The 21,486-nt window shown below is 49.1% G+C and overlaps 7 protein-coding genes across 7 annotated transcripts; 3 read left to right on the forward strand and 4 right to left on the reverse strand.

Moving 5' to 3' along the window:
- Positions 1-4,786: 4,786 nt before the first annotated feature.
- On the forward strand, positions 4,787-5,904 carry FPRO_00486 (uncharacterized protein; the record flags this gene model as incomplete). The annotated part of the gene is made up of 2 exons (XM_031225337.1): positions 4,787-4,822; positions 4,870-5,904. The coding sequence occupies 2 exons, from the start codon at positions 4,787-4,789 to the stop codon at positions 5,902-5,904; spliced, it is 1,071 nt and encodes a 356-aa protein (XP_031075984.1).
- A 393-nt stretch (positions 5,905-6,297) lies between these two features.
- Positions 6,298-6,970, reverse strand: FPRO_00485 (uncharacterized protein; the record flags this gene model as incomplete). Its single annotated transcript, XM_031225338.1, has 3 exons — positions 6,298-6,504; positions 6,565-6,871; positions 6,960-6,970. The coding sequence occupies 3 exons, from the start codon at positions 6,968-6,970 to the stop codon at positions 6,298-6,300; spliced, it is 525 nt and encodes a 174-aa protein (XP_031075985.1).
- A 725-nt stretch (positions 6,971-7,695) lies between these two features.
- FPRO_00484 (uncharacterized protein) lies at positions 7,696-8,165 on the reverse strand (the record flags this gene model as incomplete). The annotated part of the gene is made up of 3 exons (XM_031225340.1): positions 7,696-7,871; positions 7,928-7,940; positions 8,001-8,165. 3 exons carry the CDS (start codon positions 8,163-8,165, stop codon positions 7,696-7,698), a joined length of 354 nt encoding a protein of 117 aa, XP_031075986.1.
- Positions 8,166-10,348: 2,183 nt separating this feature from the next.
- FPRO_00483 (uncharacterized protein) lies at positions 10,349-10,972 on the reverse strand (the record flags this gene model as incomplete). The annotated part of the gene is made up of 2 exons (XM_031225341.1): positions 10,349-10,409; positions 10,461-10,972. The coding sequence occupies 2 exons, from the start codon at positions 10,970-10,972 to the stop codon at positions 10,349-10,351; spliced, it is 573 nt and encodes a 190-aa protein (XP_031075987.1).
- Positions 10,973-11,518: 546 nt separating this feature from the next.
- FPRO_00482 (putative negative regulatory factor PREG) lies at positions 11,519-12,625 on the reverse strand (the record flags this gene model as incomplete). Its single annotated transcript, XM_031225342.1, has 2 exons — positions 11,519-11,969; positions 12,024-12,625. The coding sequence occupies 2 exons, from the start codon at positions 12,623-12,625 to the stop codon at positions 11,519-11,521; spliced, it is 1,053 nt and encodes a 350-aa protein (XP_031075988.1).
- A 2,895-nt stretch (positions 12,626-15,520) lies between these two features.
- On the forward strand, positions 15,521-18,660 carry FPRO_00481 (uncharacterized protein; the record flags this gene model as incomplete). The annotated part of the gene is made up of 3 exons (XM_031225343.1): positions 15,521-15,815; positions 15,876-17,617; positions 17,668-18,660. 3 exons carry the CDS (start codon positions 15,521-15,523, stop codon positions 18,658-18,660), a joined length of 3,030 nt encoding a protein of 1,009 aa, XP_031075989.1.
- Positions 18,661-20,047: 1,387 nt separating this feature from the next.
- On the forward strand, positions 20,048-21,031 carry FPRO_00480 (uncharacterized protein; the record flags this gene model as incomplete). The annotated part of the gene is made up of 3 exons (XM_031225344.1): positions 20,048-20,173; positions 20,228-20,520; positions 20,569-21,031. The coding sequence occupies 3 exons, from the start codon at positions 20,048-20,050 to the stop codon at positions 21,029-21,031; spliced, it is 882 nt and encodes a 293-aa protein (XP_031075990.1).
- Positions 21,032-21,486: the final 455 nt, after the last annotated feature.

Consider the following 21,486-nt stretch of genomic DNA (forward strand, 5'->3'; position numbering starts at 1 on the left):
GGGAAAATGAACAAGCGAACACCAAAAAAAAAAAAATCCAATGGAGCGGCTACGGCGTGCGTGGAGGGGAGGAACCCGCCAGGGAGAGGGGTGTACATGAGGAGGAAAGCTAGTTCGGTAGGGGTGTATATCTTGAATAGGGCTTGGGAAGAGTCTATGGTCGAGGTCGAGAATGCGGCGTCAGAGCGAGATACCGGGGTTGTGCATAGCGCAGTGGGGGGACCGATGATATTGATGATGTTGATGGCTTGAGGAGCACTCTGTAGACACAAAGGTCACTAAGGTATGATGGACGTCAGGAAATGGTATTTCACATGAAATTTGACTTTCATTAATTCCTCTGTATATTTCTCAGCTCTGCTTTTCTTTAATCTCATCCTGAAAACAATTCCAGAAGAATAACAGTCCTCACAAGCCATCATTCACCTATAATGCTTTTGAGAGTCTGTCTTCGGCGTGCTGGCTCCGAACTCGAGGTGGGCGACCGGCATGGACCCTACCGTGGCCCCATTTCCCTACCGTTTCCCCCATAGACGGGAATCGGGGCACAGCAGGAGGAGGAGGAGGAAAACGCACATGCCAGGAAACAGCCGCAAGCAAATGAGGTTACAGGCATTTGTACGACGCTCCCATCATTGACATGCCACCGTTCGAGCAACATCACCTTTCGAATGTATCAGCATTAGGAAGCTCAGGACTTCTCGTCTCACCTCTTACTTTCGGCATCTCTTCCGCTGACATGTTGTTTACACAAGTTGTAAGGGTTGCTAAAGCCTAGGGATGACCTATTGCTAAGTATCGTGTTATTCTCCAAATTTCCCATGGTAAACATGCCGTTCCATACTCCGCGATTCGTTCAACACCTTGCTTCCTTGTATCAAACCCCATCTATCCATACCATTATCCCTTATTTCTCTGTACTTTTTATTCAGAATCATCTTACGGACTTCCCGTTCTCACGCTTCGGAAATTCCTCCGAACTCACTTTTGAAGCCCTCGACTTAAGCCTTGGGGTGCGCCCGTCCGTGTTCCGCTCACCCTCCTCCGTAGATCGGCCTGCATCCTCGGCAGATTCCTCTTTGGAGGCGAAAGGAAACGCGCACATCTTTTTTTGAATATCACTGTGCTAGGAGATGCACAACGCAGCATATTAGACGAGTCAGAATAGGAAATGTGTTGCCGCAGCCCTCTATATCTGATCTACAGTCTTGGAGGGTTGAGATCTGCCAACAACTACGTCTTCGAAAAAAGGACACACGTCGTTCAATCAAATAGTGGCAAGATGTATCTGTTTCGGTATCCTGATTAATTAACAGGGTACTCCGTAATTCCCCATGGATCCCCTCATAATAATTGACTCCCCGCGTTGTGAATCAACCCACTCCATGATCGTTGCCTGACTTTTGAACATCCTTCGACCTGACCTGACGACTAGGTGCGTTCCATCTGCAACCCCGTAAGATTGTAGTTTAGCGGTCAGTAGCTCGGTCAGCGTCCTACAGCCAGTCAATTCGTTTCTAATACAAATATCAACCTTCATGAATGGCCTCATTTGCTATTGTTTCCTCTCCGACGTTCCCACCCTGGACGATAGCCGCAATAACCTCCGCCGCTCCTGTTTTCCGTTGAAATCGCTCCTCTCCGCTATGCTCCGCTCTCCGCATTCATGGAGCCTAATCTGATCTGTTTAACCGACGCGGAGAGGTGTGTTCTCGTTATTGTGTCCAATCAAGCACAGGCTAATAGGCAGCTACAGCTACTATTATCGCATATCTATCCGCCAAGCTGTCAATCTGTGAATAGCTTTTGCAACATGGTTTCGTGTAAGAGAAATACGGCCGAGGGATGGACTGCTTTGCCGCTAACGACGAGCCAACCACTTACGACCGCACTCTGACTCCCGACGAGCGCCTCGAGTTCATGGATCAGGGTGTCTAGAGTGCCAGGGTTTGAATGGATAGCGCCGAATGGCTGGAAGATGCTGCGAATCCGTGCGCCGCCGGCTGGAACGTTAAACCTTCATCTGCAGGGATCAGCTCAACCTCCAAACTTGCGACACCAATCATGGCTTGCCATTTTCAAAGCCCAGCTAGTCCGATGTCGCGCCCACGTTGTCTCGTCTCTACGAGCAGCATTGAGGAGCCATGAGCCATGAGCATCAGCGTCCTTGTGAACCTGGGGCGGGACCTTTGACGTACAGATGCTGCGCGGGGGAGCTTGGGATGGGCCTGATTCGTCTATCAACCCCCATCTTGCACTACCTACACTGCACTTCAGTCCGAGTAGCTGGATGCTGGTGTTACATCTGGATTCTCTGTGCGAGATTCGAGATGTGATTCCGTCCGTGTGCCACTCACTACCTTAACCATTGTCCCTACGTACATGCAAACGCTAGATTATTGCTACGTTATACTCATATGTTGTAATTTGGTGTGGTACATACGTGAAGTGAATATCATCTAGGCTCTAGGCTGGCTGTGATCTTCCACCTTGTCTTGCCTGTCTCTGCCTGCCAGTATGCCACGTCGACGCAAGCATTACAACGTTTGAGATAATTAGAGTCGCTTCCCTGCCCTGTTATTTGCCTCAACCACGGCCATTGCCGCTATGGAATATCCCTCCTGGACTCGCGTGAAAAGCAGGCCACACTGCATAGTGGAGTTGAATTTTGAAATTGTGCCCTGGGATCTCGGGATGTTTCTGAGAGTCGCCGAGCGCATCTCAGAGCCAGCCGAGGACATGGACCCCCAACGTGAGCGTTTTTGGTTCTCGGAGTCAGAGTCAGCGCCTTGAATCGTTGATGGGAGGCACTTACACGTGTGATGTTCATCGCCGTCACCTCATTATCTCACAGATTCACAGTCAAAAGATGGACAACATAAAATTGGGAGAGGCGACCAATCAGGGTCTCCAAAGTCAAGTCGTTTCTTATCTCGAGCCAACCACCGTTTACTATGTCTCCAGGTGCACTAAAACGGAACAAGCTCGTGCCGTGCACACCACACACACGGCAGCCAAAGCGTGCCAAGGGTAGAAGATCGTCTAGCGCCGTCTTTAGTCGACGCCATCGCGCAGATGCACCTGTCTCACCATGCTTCGGGAGTCCCTGCGGGGACCCTGCCTGCGAGGTTAGGTTCTGTGAAGTGTTGCAGTTGCAGTGGGCTTGCATGAAAGACGTCACTGAGATGGGCAATTCGAACCGGTACAACACTGAGAGGCCAATGGTTGCAAGGGCTGTAAAAACATGTGGTCTGGGGAAAGACAGACAACATTTGAGGAGTTTTGCACGGATCTCAAGTCACTGCTCCCCGATGCATGACGAGTACGGTCTTTGTCCTCCGTTAGACATGACAGCATATGTCTTTCACGAATACGTACGACGCTCTCAACTCGTCTCGGCCGCATTACAGTCAAGACTCTGGAGGATCCAGTCCAATGCTACCAGATCTCGTTCGCGTTGGCCGTATTTCCTAGCGCGGGGAGCCACAATTGCTTATCTCTCGGCGTTGATACCGCATATAAAATATACTAAAACGGCGGCGGGCGAATGGATCCCGAAAGGAGCTCAAATCAAGAGTTGAGAGATTATAAATAAAAGCGAGTTGCTGGCTCGTTTGCCTTGAGCGGAGACTGCCTGTGGACCACAGCGAGTTCGGCGGTGCTAAACGGCATCTCACGTAAGTTGTGCTGCTCTTATTGCTGCTGCCGCTGTGGCCTACATTGCTAGGCTGGGCCGTCTGCAGTAAGTGCAGTGCATCTCCATTACGGGCTTGCGGAGCCGTCAATCCGTAGACATAGCCTCGTTCAGTCTATGAACCAGAGATGCCCAGAGTCCAACTTCCCGATCCCCGAAAATCCAGAGCAAAAACAAAAAACCTCATTCAGTTCCAGGCCGACGGAGAGAAGCCGACGGTCTTTGCGGCCAAATTCCGGAGTTGCTATGGTTGCTTTGCTGTGCTCACTACTGGCTAGGGAGCCTCCCACTCCTGATTCCGACTTCTTCCGATGTCCAACTCGAGTTTTGCTACAGGTAATTTACGAGCTACTTTACCTACCAAGGTATGGAACGAATTCTTTGCATGAAGCAAGGGTCTAGCGCTGTACGGTACAGGGCAGTAATGCAAGCGAGTTGCAGGAGTTTGTCGAGATACCATCCATCCAATGCTGAAGTAGCACAAGGTACAGCACACGACAATCGAAGATTTGGTTACCAAACAAAATGAATAAACCACCGATTCTTCCTGCAGCCTCATTGTTGATCGTATCAGAAAGTCTCCGAAAGGAGATCATATGCTTGGCTCCAGGCGGTGAGCTCAGTTCAATTTCAGATCGACAGAGTTGCAGTTGCTCTTTGGGGGTTTCATTTCCCAGATCAGAGACATGAGTCTAGAACAAGCAAGGTGTTGCCCTCTGCTGTAAACCGCTCATGTCAAGCCGACCCAGCCGCTGGAAAATATTCAGCCGTATTTGAGGTAGTGTTTAGTCGACCGGAGATGCTCACAGCCAGCCAAACTCAGGTCTCATAATTCACATATCACTTTTTGATCAACAACCCTGTCAATTCCTTTAACTCATTAACGTTTTGTGAAGCTCGTAATGTTGCATTGTTTCGACAACGGGTTCCCACCAATGGCGGCTATTAGGCGCTGAAGCGCGTTTATGGCGGGAATTGCCCCGCCATTTCGTAAGAGGAGACTTAAGGTTGTTGTCCTGGAAATGTCAAGTCAATACAACATCAATAGCTACACCTAACAGCTTGACGCGACCGCGTCTTGACCTGGCTGTCATGTTCACCACACTACCAGATTTCACACCGCGAGACGTAAGGCTGTTGCAGACGTAGTTAACTACAAATGCTAATGTACTTAGTCGCATTCTTTGTGGTACAGATCTTCTCGCAGTCCTTACACCCCACCTGGACCTCTCGACGACATTAGCGGTGATACACATAACATTCAACATGGCGCAAACCAGGCCCGACAACGAACAAAGCTCATTGAACGATCAGCTCTCGCTCGGCTGGCCGCAGACGAACAGTACATGCAAAGAAGACGACTGAACGTTCAAAATTATGGCAGTGGCTGGCTGAAACCCCCAGGTGTTCCTAAGACATTGCACCAGATGCGTGAGGAGAAGCGGGAGCAAGAGGAGCACCAAGAAGCAATGCGCCGAGAACAACTAGCTCAAGAACTAGCTGAAGCTGAAGCGGAGGGTATGCCTGGCGAGGGTACTATGGATGATGTCCAGCTTGACGGAGCTCAAGATTTAGACGATGAAATTCCTGATGCTGATGAAGAAGGATATGCTTTTGGCGACGAAGATGAGGACGATGACGAAGAGGACGAGGAAGAGGAAGAGGATGAAGAGGATGGTGAAGAAACAGATGATGAGGCTCTGAGAGCAGAGCGCCAGAACGATCTCATGCAAGCACGTATGAGGATGGGCGACGACGCTTTTCGCGAGGCCCTGGTCCGCGGTGAGCCGGATGCTAATGATGTGTACGGCGACACCGAAGAGCTCGAAGAAGAAGAGGATAACGGCCATCTTCTCGACGAGGAAGACTTCGCTCAAGACGATGACCTTGGCATGGATATGGATGCCGATCTTGACGAAGATATCCCCGAAGCTGAGAGTGGCGGCTACGAGCATACCGACTCCGAGGCCGAAATCTCTAGTAGTGAACAAGATTCATCCAATGACGACGAGGATGATGATGAAGACGACGTTGACGTTAGTTTCGCACCTCGCTCTGCAACCCTCCCTCGTCCTATGTCACCTACTTTCCAGGGCCGTTCTAGCATGGCACATCCACGCGCCAGCATGGATCTAAGTAACCTTCTCTCTCAAGACGGCAGCAGTTTTATGCAGAGCAGTCCCGCTGGACGACGAGCCCGTCACAGCTAGCACTTTACGACTAATGCGACACGATCAACAGATAGACTAGTTCAGACAGCAGTGTTATATACCCATTCATTGTTCATTATCAAAGCAGAATTGAAGTTGAGCGCTTCCCGTCTTTCGATATGTTTAAGTGAAAGATGGGTTGCTAGCCACAGGCTTGCCCAGAAGTGTGATTACAACCTTTGTAGAGGGCAACCTGATCGTTGCGTGATGTGATGCTTCTCCCATGTCTGCCAAGATCACCGATTATCATGCATTATTCTAAATTGCAAAACGCCAATCCAAACGCCATTTCAGAATGCACATCGTACTGCTCTTTTTTCTTTTTTTCAGTCAATCAATGTCTCCATGCTCTTCAGTCGATGATTCGAGTCGTGTCATGTGAAGACCTCGAGATTAAAATAGCCAAACGTAGATGAAAAGCATGATCACAGCGGCGAAGAAGATGAGCCAGACCTTCCAGCCAACACCAGTTCGCTGAGCCATGACAAGCATGCGGTTCATAGTGCCACGAAGTCGCAGGCGTGTCGAGTCGAAACTATCGTTCATCTTCTCCGCCAGCGCCGAAGACTCACGGATCTCGTCTCCAATCGCAACCGTCATCTATCAACCAACTGTCAGCTCCTCCACCACCAGCATCCCTTGGAAAGGAGTAAAACTCACGTCCTTCAACACCTTGACTTTGCCAAGAATACCCTCCACCTGCGCATCGTTCTGGCTCTCAAGCTCATTGAGCACCGCATCGCTATACTGGCCCCTCTTGTTCGGCGTCGCAGAGCGGAACGAACCAGGTCTCGATGCATCGAAACCTCCCTGTCCAAGGGGCGAAGGCGAGGGGGCTCCGTAGCCGCCGTAGCCGTATCCTCGGTTTGGGCTCGCGCTAACGGGTCGTCGAGATGCTGCGTCGCCGGTGTAGCCCTCGAAGAGAGCGCTGCGAGAGTCGCGCTGATGAAGCGACGATGCACCGAATCTATGATGCGCTGTCAATACTCTGTCTCGAATCGATTGTTCGGGTTCTGATGATGCGATTTGCCACCATCTGCAAAGGAGCGTCGTACCGTTGCGCCATGACTATTCTGTCGAGACCAGATAGTCGGGGGGCAAACCAAGAAAGGGTTTGTGTATAAAGGAGAGGAAGATTAAAAAATTATCGAGGGGTTCGCGAATCTTGGGTCCTCCCCCCTACGATACCCTGGTTATTTTTCTTAGGTGTTCTCTTAGCTGATGACAGCGGTCTGGCTCATTGGATTGGGGAGGACGGAGGATACGTACCGAGGGGCTGTCCAATCCCGTGTCATGGTCTGGAGTTTGATGTTGAATTTCGACTTGAGGACAAGTCACAATTAACTTGATATGTTGTTGAGATAGGCACTTAATTACGTATACAATGACGGGCATGATGGTTTACTATGGATGGTAGGCATAAGTGAGTCAAGCATGGCACATGAGCTTAGAGCAGGCAGAGCTTCAGCACAGCTATAATTTCTCAAATCAGCGCGTGATAAACATCGCAACATTGATGTTGCACAGGGATTTTGACGGTATTAATGCCATCTCAAATTGCTCATAAATGCATGTAACTGCACGCGTACAGTACATATGCAAAGCGGTTGAATGCTAAAGGTGGCTGATGCTATCCACGACTCCGTGCCGCCTAGATCCCCAAGCCCAGAGCCTGGGTAAACAGGTATAATCATCCGCGCCCACGCCGTTTTATTTTTGCTCAGTTCCAAAATTCATAACATCGTACTGTCTCCTCCATAAACACCCATAAGATCAGGACATGGCGTGCATTTAGTCAGACATCTTGGTGTCCTCGTTGGGGGGCTGGAAGTCTTCATCGTCTTCCTCATCCTCGTCGTCGGCAGGGACTTGCTCGGCGGCCTTGGCGAAGTCAATTTGGGCACCTCGAGTACGGCGACCTTGGACGATGTTGTTAGGGTCAATCTCCTCCAAGCCATCTTCCTCATCTGCGCGCGTGGGTTAGCTTGATTCATGGTCTGAATTTTACAGTGCATGTAATTACCGGCTTCGGGGACCTAAGAAAATCAATGTTAGCAATTGTTGAGAACCAAGTATCGGAGGACGGCAGCACATACCTCCTCATCATCATCATCGTCGCTGTCATCGTCGTCATCCTCATCCATAGCGGTGTCCTCAGTCATCTGCTCAGCAGGAGCCTTTCCCTTTCCCTTCTCCTCGGCAAAGGTAGCGCCCTGGACCTGGGAAGGATCCTGGGGAAGAGTAGCGTTGTTGTCGGCCATCGTTGCGTTGGTATTGCTTTTATGGAAAGCCAAGGAGTGAAAAGTGCGATGTTGTTTGGCAGCGGTGTGAATGCAAAGAGAGGTGAACGAAGTGGATGTATGCAAAGGTTGAAATGCGGCGCGAGCTGCGGGTGCTGAGCTGCAAGTGCGACCCAGATCTCGTTCCCTTAATATCCATGGCAACCAGAGGATGAGCTGATGGATCTAGCCCGATATAGACTAGGTAGTAGACCAAGCGGGTATCTACCTATGCTAAGTCTCCCACGTGATCTGCTGGAGATCACTCAAATACTGTCTTCAAGGTTGATAGGCAATGCGAGGTGAGAAAACTGTAAACCTCTTTTTCTATGTACCTAAGGTAGTTAATGAAAAGACTTAGGTAAGCTCAGTATGTCTTAAGCATTTCGATCAGCATTGTAGCGTTCTTATTTAGGACTAGAAGCTTTCCGACTCGCTCACAATATGCCTACTTTGTTAGTCTACAATGCCTTTTCTCATTAACAGATTGCTCTCTTACTCAAGTGTGATCACATATCTGTTCTAGAGATATGGTACACAATACCATCCGACAAAGCAAGTTGTATGATGGTATCGCCATTAGACTCGATCGACTTAGGATCCAAAAACTCCTATTGGGGAATGAGAGTGTCCTTAAAACTCGTTCCCATGCCTCTGTAACACGAGGTTGGATGTACGTCTTCTAAGTGCTCTGCCATATCATAGACGCCTCACTCTTGCGGTAAGAAGCCTGCTGCGATGCCTTTTTGCTCATTCCATAATGCAAACGGGCTGCAGCTTCGGCATACTAGGGGCAACTCGCTAGCCATACATATAAGTTCACTGATCTATTCGTTGCTCGAACAGGGAGCAAGCGAGGCAAGACTCAGACTTATCGATTCTAAGTGCTGCCATCCCCAGCTTTCTGATAGGCGTTGAAGAAGTCCCGAGCATCGATCATGGATGAGATATAAAGCCGTAAGAATCCGGAACTTCCACTGCGGCAACTCCAGGATCTGCCATGATACGAATATGATTGAGGGGGTATGGGTGGCCAGCGCCATAGGCAAATGCTACATTGGAGTCCTCGAAAACAAAGTAAGTCCTTGAGCTACAGTGGTAAATTACCTAGTACCGAAAAGAGATACAAGCTCCATTACACGTCAGATGAATAGCGATAATATAGCTCTCAATGGATTGGAAACTTACTTTCGCCGTGAACTTTGTAGCCTGCTGTCCTTGGCCAACACTGCAAACAATCTTCCCAGATATCCCCAGTACTCTGGCTCTTCAGGGCCGAGTTTGCTACGCAACTTCGGTGGCCCTTGTGACATACTCGATTTCTGAGTTTTCTTTTCTACCGAAGTGAAGGTGCGAATACCGACAATGTGAGTCGCTTGGAGACTAAATAGTGAACTCCAAGGTCAAAGAATACTCCTCGTTGAAGCCACCCAATGTGGGGAGAGCTTTGAAATGGAGTTTATGACAACTGTGTGGTCCAGTCTCGATTTCATGGCGCTCGTCGTCCAAGCCAAGCTGCTTTCCAGACGCTGGAAGCTCAATGTGTTGCCAAACGTACTGAATTAGTTCTCTGTAACGTCAACGTATGAGGAACCCGAACTTTTGGAAGGACTTTGAGTTCAACGCAACTCTCTTCCCACTCGTTTCGTATATCGGGAATCATTAGTCATTTATATGCCATAGGAAGAACTTGCCATAGCAAGAGGTTCGCCGAGCTTTTTAACTTGTTCCAACAATAAGAGCTCATCTTTGTACAAAGGAATGCGATATTTGGCAAGATCAAGGATCTGGAACCGAATCTCCAGCAGCAAAGTCCTCCAGCAAGATGAAGTCATACTGGGCGATGCTGATGCTAAGTCCGATTACTTCCCTTCCCTCTTTTCCCTCCGGCTTACCTTAGCTATAAAGTCTAAGCAGAGGCATATGAAAGGAAGAAAGAGCTAGGGAGACCTAGTTCTTCCTAGACTGGTAATCTTATAATGCTATCGTGAGATGATCCCCGTTTCTGGGTCATCCCCAACCTTACGGCCAAGATCATCACGTTCCCGGAGGCGCAGACACACGCGCAACCCACAGACCCAAATGCCTGGGTCGCCACTAATATAAGTCACGATGATATGAGGAATACAATTGGCATAGAATGGTTGGTTAGCGCGTATGCAAGTCTATTTCTCGTTTCCACCAGCCATCGACATGACAACCACGATAGCAATAAGCCACCAATACCTATCCAATCGTTAGCATTTCACCCTCTTATTTCGATTCAACAACACTTACTTTTGCAAAAGAGACTTGGGCTCCTCCTCAGCTGCCTTTTTACCATTTGGTGACAGCACAACCGGCTTGTTCAACTCAGGCTGGGCCCCCTTCTTCTCCGCGATAACAACAGCCTTGGGTCCAAAGTCTCTTGTCTGTCCAGCATCGACTCTCACACCCTTAAGCGCCACACTGCGCACATCGCCGCTCTCATCTACAGAGAGTAATATCGTAGGCGCGTAACCGCGGTCAAAGTTCTCCGTTGAGGCAGCAGTTGTACCAGCGATCCAGCGCGAAGACTTGGGGTCGTAGATGCCAACACGGACGAGGGATGCAGACTCGGGCAGCTCAGGGGCCTCGTAGGAGACGATCTCAGTGGAGATGAGTGAGGCGGCGTCGTAGGCGACTTCAGCTAGGATCTGAGGTGTCGAGGGTGAGGATAGGATAGGTTGGATGTAAACTTGAGCTGTGCGCTGCTCAGCTGCCACGAGCGCAGCGGCGCAGATGGTTGATAGGAAGGTTGTGATCCTCATTGCAAGCAGTGGGCAATGATTCGCCTTTGACTGGTGATGTAGTTGATGGATGGTGAGTATGGCAGCTCTGGAGCTTAGAAACGACACATGGGTACCTCCCAGTAGTAGTAGCTTCAGTATGAGGCGGTAGATTGTCGGCTAATTTATTTGAACGAGCAATGGGCATGCACAGTTTAAGATCATCTATATAAGGCAAAACAGGCAAAGTTCTGATCTCTTTGACCAGGAAGTTTTTAATCATGAAATGCAGCAGTGAAAGCTCACAGTTGAGTCTAGACGCTCTCGTACAAAAAGTTTGACATAATACAACCCTTGCATTCCATTCCATCCGTGTACCGTTTCAATATAATCGGAATAAAACCGCCCTTATCCCCAACGCCTGTAAATGCAGTGCTATGCAGAATCAACTCTTTTCCTCTCGTCATGGTTCCGTTAATGAAATTAGTGAAAAAGCTCCTGGCTGCACAGCCAGCTCGGTTGAGTAGTCCTAGAAATTGGAAGGATTGTTGGCCTCGATACTAAATAAAGGACCAATTGGTGTCAAGTCTAACTGTCCGAAGGCTCATTCTCTCCGTCTTCGGGGTCATCATCCTCATCTTCGTCTTCGTCGTCTGAACCATCCGATTCTAAAACATAGCCAGGGGTTCGTTCCACTAGACCCTTGTAATATGCCACGAGGACTTCAGGGTTTGGAACAATTTTCCAATCGACTCGGTAGAGAAATTCCAACTCTAGTAATTTGAGTTCTGCTACTCGAACGCCACCGACCCTAGCATAAGTGGTATTGTTCCAGAAAGAGTCTGATAACCCTTTAGCAGCGACTGTAGCTGCAGTGATTAAAAATCGATGCACAGTCAACGTATTGATGGTGAATTCTTGGTACATGGCGCATAGCCGATCAATGTAGTAAACCATGGCCAGGAGAAGCGGTGGTGTTAGGGTCGCATGTCTAGCCAAACGGTGGAGGTAATCTCGAACCGAGATTCCAGGTGCGGTTCTGTATCCTGTTAGCTTAATCCATTAAATCCGAATGAGCAGAGCGGCAATCTACCTTGAGTGAAAGCGAGTCAATCCGCCATTCGAAATTCGGATGGCGTCATTCGTAGCGATCAACTCTGCCAACATATGCGCAACCAACTCTACCATATCCTCTACAGCACAGAGCTCATAACGATCTGGTAACACTTTTGGTGGCGGCGTAGCAGGTTTGGCACGTTTACTCGTCTGTGGTGAAGAGTTCGCAGCAGCAACAGCATCTGGATTGGTCGGGGTGGGAGAGCTTCGACGTTTAGTTGGCGACACCCCGCTTGGTGCTTGGCCTTGGCCTTGCTGCACAGTCTGATCCTGAGAAGGGTGCGAGGGGGCAGGTGATTGTGCAGGATGCGCAGAGGCTTTTTGAGAAATTGATGACGGCGGTCGTTGGACTTCGGGTGAGCCATGTATACCAGAGTCATTCGCGACATACTGTCTCGGACGCTGTATCGGAGAAGACTTCATAGCGTCGGCAGATGATGGAGTGTCGGAGCGGGTAGAAGGCCGTCGCCGGAGAGCTGGCGAAGGCTTTGAGGAGTGCTGAGGGGACGACGTCGCATATCGAAAAGCGGTAGGCGAGGCATTGGCGGAGGCGGACAAGGCTGGAGACGTCTTCAGCATGATTTGCGGCGCATCGTCGAGCTGTCGGTTCGTCGGGACGGTTGTAGGATGGAGGGGTTTTGGGCAAGTTGAAGTAGTAGTGTGCGATTGGCTAAGGCTGGGTTGCGTTGTCTTGCGTTTTTGGTAGGGCTGAAAAGTTGCGATGTTGAATGTCGGTAAAGCAAGACAAGGGTCTTTCAAGATTGAAAAATGGCAACGAAGGAGTCGAAGTTGGAGGTTGAACTCAATACGGTAGATAAATCAAGTATGGGGTTAGTGGAATCGCGAATTAGATCATGGCGTTTGATCGATTCAGTCCATGTGGGCGCGACACTGGCGCAATCTGCAGTGTCAGGAACTGCGCTATGGACAAGAACGCTCACCGAAGGATACCAAGCTAGAGGGTTAGCAAGTGATCCTAAAGTGGCCTGGGCTGTTCAAGGTGGTATGGATGGTTTGGTATGGCACGGTAACTAGAGGGTGGTATGGTATTTGAGAGCGTGGCTGCTGTTTGTCAGATACGATACGACACGCGCACAAAGAGTTTGGGATGACGAAGGTGGGCTAGCAAGCCTAGCATTGGTAGGTGAAAGTGAGGTGAGTGGGTAATAAATCAACCGGACAAGCCCGGGGCCGGGGGGTCCACAGGTCAAGATATGGGTACATAGCAGATGTTACAGCACGTAGACTTTTCTAAGCAACTGTACAACTTTGCTCCGGATGGAGACCGGACCGCGCTCTCACTCTCTCAGGTCGGCTGCCCTGCAGAATTTCTCTCCAGTGGAGGCCTGGTTGTTAGTCACTGGCTCAACGGCCTAGCAGGCTCATCTGCTCACTGGACGAGGCCTTGGCAGACCTTGGCAGAATGACTCGGGTCGGATGGCAAACTGAACAGCAAATCTTTCAATAGGTCCAGGCCCGAGATGGGTGAATCCTTTCTCAAAGCTTGATGATTCCCCCTCTCCAGGGGTCTCAAGCGAGAGAAGAGGCCTGAACCAACGCCAGCCACTAGCCGGGGTGATTGGTTAGATAGAATTTGCATGTATCTCTTGACCACGGTGAATCCCTTAGTGGTGTAAGAATGGCGTCAGTGTGTGTTTGAGCAAACCAGATCCAGACAAAGGCAAGTATCGTGACTGTAGGCAAAGTGCTCTTGTGATTGACCATTGACCTCATCCCAGAGCAATATCAAGTTCGGGGACTGTGCACTCAGCTATGGCATGGCATGGCATGATCAGCACAATAGCAAAACACGGCACATAATGAGGATATACCGCTCGAGCACTAGACCACTCAGACACCTTAAAGGTCCCTGCTTAGACGAAAGAAGTTTACGTTACCCCAGATGCACCTCATGCCCCAGAAAGAGCCTCGTACAGCCTGGCCCTGTATTTCGACGTTCGTGAGCCACTCAAACCACAACGTGGACGGAACGACAAGCCGTCAGAGGTTGGAGCATATCACCACAGCCCAGATCATCGCTCAAATGCCGCAAGCGGATCATTCCAAAATCGGAGCTCGGTCAAGGATAGATTGAGTTTGCGGAGACATTGCGATGTTGTTCTACGAAACAGTCGGTCTAAGATGTTAACGCGGCTAGCTGTGATGAAAGAGGAAGGTTTTATAGTGTTGTTTTAAAGGCGCCTCCATTGTGGGTTTGATACCTGTCATAAGATTAACAGAAATTGATCGAGTCATTACGAACATGATTGACTATCGAGAAACTCCTTTTATGATGAGGCAACATGGAAGATAAGCCTAGATTCATGCATGGCATCTCGTAAGTCTCATTTCATTTCATTTCCTTTTCAAGTCAACTCAGTGTCCAATTGAATTTATTGGTATGCGAAACTATGATCCAGGCGATCATGCGTCCTCATAGTGCATCACCAGTATTAGTACCTTTCGAATCCACCAAGGAAAGGCCTTGCTGAAGTTCTCGAAAACAAAGGCTCCATGACTATATATTATTCAATACGCGGTTCAAACAGTGGTTGTGAAACCAACGGCTATCATACCAAAGTGGTAGATTCATGTGGCACAAATGGATGAGAATATCGTCCTCGATACTATGTAGTCACAAAAAGATCGCACTTGAGCTAAAATTATTTGGCTTCTTTGAGGTCCTGATTCAATTAACGGATATAAGTCACTTGACGGGATAAACATCAAGACTTGACTTGAGAGGGCTTGGGCAGACAATTGCGTTTACCATACCTTACTGATCAGGTCAAATTGTCCCACGTTTCTCAAGCAGTAAAATAGAAAGAAACCGAGCTCCACGTTTCTTGAAATGCAAACCAGTTACACAAAGCCATAAAAGCTTGGCTGAAACCTATGAATTTGAAGAGAAAAAGCTAAATCAGACAAACTAGAAGAGGACTCATGATAGCTTCAACATCATGTCTTGTACCAGGCTTAACACAGTGGCCCACGACCAGCGTTGTGGCTGCTCAAGCCACAGTGCTATTCGATCAATTTCTTCATCACTGCGATAAGATAGAAGCACGTGCCATCTTTCGGAGTCCGCCTTACTTGACGTGATCTACGACGCCATGTTTCCCCGGACTGGCTTTGATAGTAACTCGCATGTTTCTTAACAGTTGACAACTTGAATTTCAGCAGCATCGAACCCCAATTTCCTCACATATCGTATCGTCATCGGCCAACCTTAATCACTTCGTCCCCGATTCTTCCCTTCTCAAGCAAGTCCCAGGAGTTATCAGCGCATACTGTTTCATTGGATGTGAAGGCGTCAACATCATTCAGTGTCCTCGATTTCTAGGTTCCCCCCATTGAATAGCAGCCACAGCTACGTAATTCCGTCCAGCTACATACGAACCCCTTCCTCGACGCCGTTCTCTTGCGACTCCAAATTCTTCAACCTATCTTCTTTTAATACAAAAACCCGTCATCATGGCTCGAGCGCAAAGCCACCCGATTCTGGCTCAGTTGCGGAACGCTAGAACATTGCCCGAGCAGACTGACGCCTTAAGAGCTCTCAAGAATGAAATTATCGGTCATGTACAAAGAAAAGAGCAGTGGGTTGGCTTGGGTGTTCTTGATCCAATTGTCAGAACATTAGCCTCGGCCAGGTCACCAGCGAAGCCAAACGGGAAGGACTCTCGATATCCTTTACCACAGAGGCCGTTATCGGAAGATGAGAATGTGAGGTTACAGGCGCTTCAATTGGTGGCGAGCTTCGCGAACGGTATGTTCTCAACAAAGTGCTCGACATCGCCTGGTTATAGTTACTGATGGACATGATTAGGAGGACCTACTTTCCTTGCGCCCCTTCATGCGGCACGCGCAATTCCCTCCCTCATGGCCAACGTATCGCCGTTCACCAACGCACCGCAACTCGTCATCGCAGCCCTCAAGGCATTGACCGATATAGCCGATGCTTCTGCCCTGGCGGCGCCATCTTCGCCCATCGATGTGGAATCTCTAGCGGATACCGTATTCTCTGCCCAATATCTCGATTCGTTCGGGGCAATGCTCTCTAATACTTCTACGAATATCCTCCTACAATCGCAAGTTTCGCTCGCATCAGGCTTGATATCTCGACTTTGCCGTGAAGAGCGTCATCAACAAGCTTTGGCCACATCCGGAGTATTAGATGCACTAGCGACCCGTTTAGCAAGCGTTGCGGTCCTTCGTGGAGAGGTTGTTCCAGGGGCTGATGCTTCAGCAAAGAGCGATGGGCTCTTTGAGGCTTTCCCCGAGCCGGCGCCCCAAACATTAAGATTGGATTCGATACTTGAGGCTATCGGTGCTATTCTGGGAGATTCAAAATATCGGGCAAATAGACTGGCAAATTCTCCTTCTATTCTTGCTGTGTTCCCGCCAATCAAATTTGAGCCTGCAGTAAACCCGGACGTCGAGCAAACAGGCCCTAACAGCATGCGTCAGCATTCAGTGACTGCGATGGAGTATATGCTTCCCATCGACTTGCCCCGAAACCAATCTACATCCCCCTACGGCTCCGTACCACCAGGTGGCTCCTCGGATTCGCAATCATCTAGCCGATCTTCTCTGAGCAGGTTCAGCTCGTCTGCTATATGGGATTCACCTCGATTTCAAACCACGAGCTCGAGTCCTGAAGACACTGAGGAGATCGAGAGCCCCTTTATTCCCTGGCTGGTCCGGCTCGTGAGGCGCTCAGGTGAATATGAGCGCCTTCTTGCCTCTGATATTCTTGCTGCCCTTATCAAAGGCGGAGTAGCAAGCAAAGGGCTGAGAGAAGCGAGCCTAGGACTTCTCGTGGTACCGCTTCTCGTCCGCATGATAGCAAAAAATGACAAAGACGTCTCAGATGTCAATGAGGTTGACAATACGGTCAAACGCACTATTTTGGAGCGCGCACCAGTGGTTTTGGCACGCATGATTACAGACAGCGAGTATCTCCAGAAGGCAGCCTACGAATGTGAAGCCGTGCCTGTGTTGAGTCGGCTTCTTAAACACGCCTACACTCCTGTAAAGGAAGGCACACGGCCCTATTACTGGTCGCCTCACGCAGATGTCGATATGGAGGTCGAGAACAACTCCCCAGTGGCCCAACTTGGTCAGGAGGGTCAGAATGAGCTCTTAGTTCACCGACTCAAAGTGCGTCAAAGCACATTGAAGGCCATCGCAGCTCTCGCGGGGGGTAAAGAAGACTACAGAAAGGCATTTGTGGCCGAAGATGTGGTTTCCTACGTTGTCGAGTCCCTTTCGGAGTATCCCAGAAAACCCCAGAGTGCAAAGGAGCGAGGCTCAGAAAAGCCAAGCGCCGAGACTACCAGAAAGGGGGAAACGGCAGGATATGGTGCCAATCCTTCTTCTGTGATCGTTGCCGGATGTCATGTTGTTCGAATGCTCTCGAGATCAGTCAGCATTCTGCGAACATCTTTAGTTGACCACGGAGTTGCGCTGCCCGTCTTCCGCTTCATGAAACATCCGGACGTCAATGTTCAAATCGCTGCCACTGGGGCTATCTGCAACCTGGTCCTGGAGGTCAGCCCAGTGCGAGAGGTATGTTTTAAGAAACCGTCTTGGTGGAGTACAGACACTAACTGTCACAGCTTCTTGCCGAGAATGGCGTTGTGACTGTTCTTTGCGAGCACGCCCACTCACAAAACCCGGCTCTTCGCTTGAACGGATTGTGGGCACTCAAACACTTTGTAGATGCCGTTGGACCCGACCTGAAGAAAGCATGCCTGGCTGAGCTTGGATCTCACTGGCTACAGCAGTTGGTTTGCGACGACACGGAAGACATGGCCTTGCAGTTGGCGAAGGAACGGGAAGCGTCGGGACTGGATATGGACGACGATGTGGATATGCAACCATCAGACGAACCCCATCGGTGGATTTACGGATCAAACGGAATGCTTAGAGAACTCAACGCCGCTGACTCTTCAAGGCTGAGACAAGTTGAAGACAAGCTCGCAGCGGTGCGAGAATCCGAATTAAACCCGGTCCGGAGAGCACGGAATGACGATGTAGCGATCCAGGAACAAGGGCTGGATATGATTCGGAACCTGATTGGAAGGCCTCGAAGTGGTCTGTCACCAGAGACAACGAATGAGACAACGGAGATGATCGACTTTTTGCTGCATGAATTCGGAAGCGAACGGTTATTCGAGATACTATCATCCAAACTGCGACCCAAGGTGCATAGACCTTTTTCCCGTCGAGTTACAAGTGGCCGAGAGCCCAGGATGTTCCACCCACAGAGCAAGATTATTGTGGCCGTTATATACATCCTAACGCATATCGCGGCGAGCATCTCACGACATCAGCAGATGATCATCGCGCAAACAGATCTTTTGAAACTTCTGGCGCAGCAGGCCAGCAGCAAAGATCGAGAAGTTCGTGTAGCGCTATGTCACTTGATTATCAACCTGACTTATAAGGATGACGATGGTGAGACTCAAGCTTGTGCTCTCAGGGCGCACGAATTACGAAAGCTTGGGTTCTACTCCAAAATGGAGGCTCTCACAAAGCAAGATGGAGATTTGGATGTGCGGGAGCGAGCAAAAACAGCAGCGTATCAGATGGAGCAGGCGGGATATTGAGGTGTGTCTCCAGGTAATGGCGGAGAAAACATGGTGGTATCGGAAGGCGTTGATTGGAATGGCGTGTTGTATACTAGACCACAAAGGCCATTGATGTAACCTATATTATGCTTCTTCTTGACATAGCGTGGTTGAATAATGATATCTGATGGGGGGGTTGCGGTAAGCTTGCAGTCACAGTCACAATTTCCGTCGCATAGAGTCACATTTCCTTGGGTGATATGCTGGAATTAACGGCAGACGCTGGATCTGCCGGGGCTAAGAGGCCAAGAGGGGCAAGGGTGCATTGCTCGTGACTGATATGCTACAAGGGTGTATGAATGGGCTGGATCAAGTTCATGACGGAGAGTTGCCATGCAATGAAACGTGGAATGACACGGTGAAGGGAGAATGACGGTGGTTTATGAAGAGTATCAGTACATGATCACCCCAAGAGAAACATCATCATCGAAAATGAGGAATCTCGATACCCAAGAGCCTATCTAGATATGCGAATACGTAGCAGATGTTGAGCGCGTGATGTGTTGTGAGAATAAGGTAGACATTGAAATAACCTTGTATAAGACATGCAGTCACTTTGACGTCAATTAATCAGCCCTGTCTGTGTAAATGCTCCGGCTTCGAGCGGGACCTCTCCTCTTGTGAGTCTTCTTTTGGGTTCTGCAGGGTTGAGACTAGGCATGGAAAGTGATCGACTGTAGGGTTTAGTACATGGAAACACATGACAACTCGGAAGCCACGGAATTAAACGACTTGATATGATAGTGGCATGACATGCTTTTCGATTTGGTGTTTGTTACTGTTACCTCGGTGTTGGTGACGATGATTCACTGAGAATGATACTGAAAATCTGACTGGCAAAGAGGATTCTCGTCCTCAGATTCATGATTGTTTCTCGAATTAGTCGCCAAGTTAAACCCATCGACAGGTGAAGGCTTGGCTGACAATTCGACCGTGTCATGTTGAGTATCGCCAAGGATGTTTACATACCCCAGCGGAGCCTCGTCCATCCAATCCATGCACATCTAAGTAAGTACCCGATACACAACGAGACTCTTTCACGTCATTCCCCGAGAGAGAAAAGAAGAAGTGCAACGCTCTGGGGGTTTCTTTGCTTCTTCTCACTAGCCAATGGGATTCGATGGGTGATGTAAACTTGACCAGGTGGAATTAATGATTCCTCAGATTGGGCGAAATGTGCTGAGGCATCGACGATGTCCACTGGGTGATGAGATCTTGGGTGTCTTCTATATAAGAGTGTGTCTCCTCTCGCTTTGGATTTTCGTTTTCTCGTTCTTCACTGGAGATATAAAAGCATACAAGCTACCGATCAATTGTACAAGAGTTTACCAAAAGTTATAAGGCTTCGTTGTTGGTTGCATTCAATATGCCTGCTGTCATCTTTGCTCGAAACGATGCTCTCGACGTCAATCCCCAATCGGGTGACGCTCGTCTCTCTGATGCTGGCTCAGACTGGCTCTGGGCTGTAACAGCTATCTACATCGTCAGCTTCGTATGTCTTCCCCTACCTATTCTTACATCACCACATAGTACTAACATACATCAGCTCGCCTACTTTGCTCTCAGCTTCAAGCCTCGCAACAATGAGAGAATCTTCCACTACCTCTTCACAATAGCCCTCTTCGTCGGGGCAATCGCTTACTTCTCCATCGCCTCCGGAATTGCCTACTCTGTTATTCCCACGCAGCGTAACCTCGGCCGTGCTCTCTCATATCAGATCTACTTTGCCAAGTATATCAACTGGGTTGTTGCATTCCCTATTATCATTCTGGCTTTGGGACTCATGAGTGGTGTGAGCTGGGCCACTATCCTGTTTAACATCTTCCTCGCCTGGATCTGGTAAGTCATTCCTCACTGCAATGAACGTACAGATACTAACAGCAGCAGGGTCATCTCGTACCTTTGCTCTGCATACACCACCACCTCGTACAAATGGGGATTCTTCGGTTTCGGCACATTCGCCTATCTCATGCTTGCCTTCCAGACTCTCCATCCCGGCCGAACATCCGCTGCTCGCCTGGGCCTATCTCGGGACTATCTCATGCTCGCAGGCTGGGTGAACCTCCTCTGGATGCTGTACCCCATCGCCTATGGTATCTCTGATGGTGGTAACGTGGTTGGTGTCACTGGAAGCTTCATCTTCTTTGGCATCCTCGACGTCCTTTTGGTTCCCGGGCTCGCTTTTGCCTTCATGTTCTTGTCTAAGCGCTGGGACTACGGCGCGCTGAACTTGCACTTCACGCAGTATGGTCGCGTCAATGCCGGCAATGGTGTCTTCCCTGAGAAGAGGGCTCCTGTTGCTCCTGCGGCTGAACAGCCTGTTCCTGCTACTGCTACGGCTGCGGTCTAAGATGTGTTAATCATGTCTGATTTGACTGAGAAGACCAGCATCTCCTTGTTGGATGCAATGATGAGTGCGTTTATGAATAACGTGATGATGAGGACACTCGTTTCGAATATGGCTAAGGTATGGGAGGAAATAATGGTGAGGATTTTGGGGTAAGTCAAAAGATATCTTTCGAGTTGGATTGTTTTGAGATACCCTCATTGAACGGGAGTCGGATACCCTTTGGTTGTTGATGTTGTTGACATAACTTAATAACTAATCATCATTAATATTGTCATTCTCTCATACTCCTATTGACAACCGGAAGTCATTAACTGCTGAGATTATCTATAGAGTTCATATTACATACATAGACAACCAAGTAAAGACACTCATTGGTATCACAGTTCCATTATCATAATCACCATAGAAGGAGCTATACGCACTAACTTAGTTCTCATCAACAGCGACATTCATCG

Source organism: Fusarium proliferatum (genome assembly GCF_900067095.1).
Source record: "Fusarium proliferatum ET1 genome assembly, contig: FPRO_scaffold001, whole genome shotgun sequence".
In the NCBI taxonomy this organism is placed as follows: domain Eukaryota; kingdom Fungi; phylum Ascomycota; class Sordariomycetes; order Hypocreales; family Nectriaceae; genus Fusarium; species Fusarium proliferatum.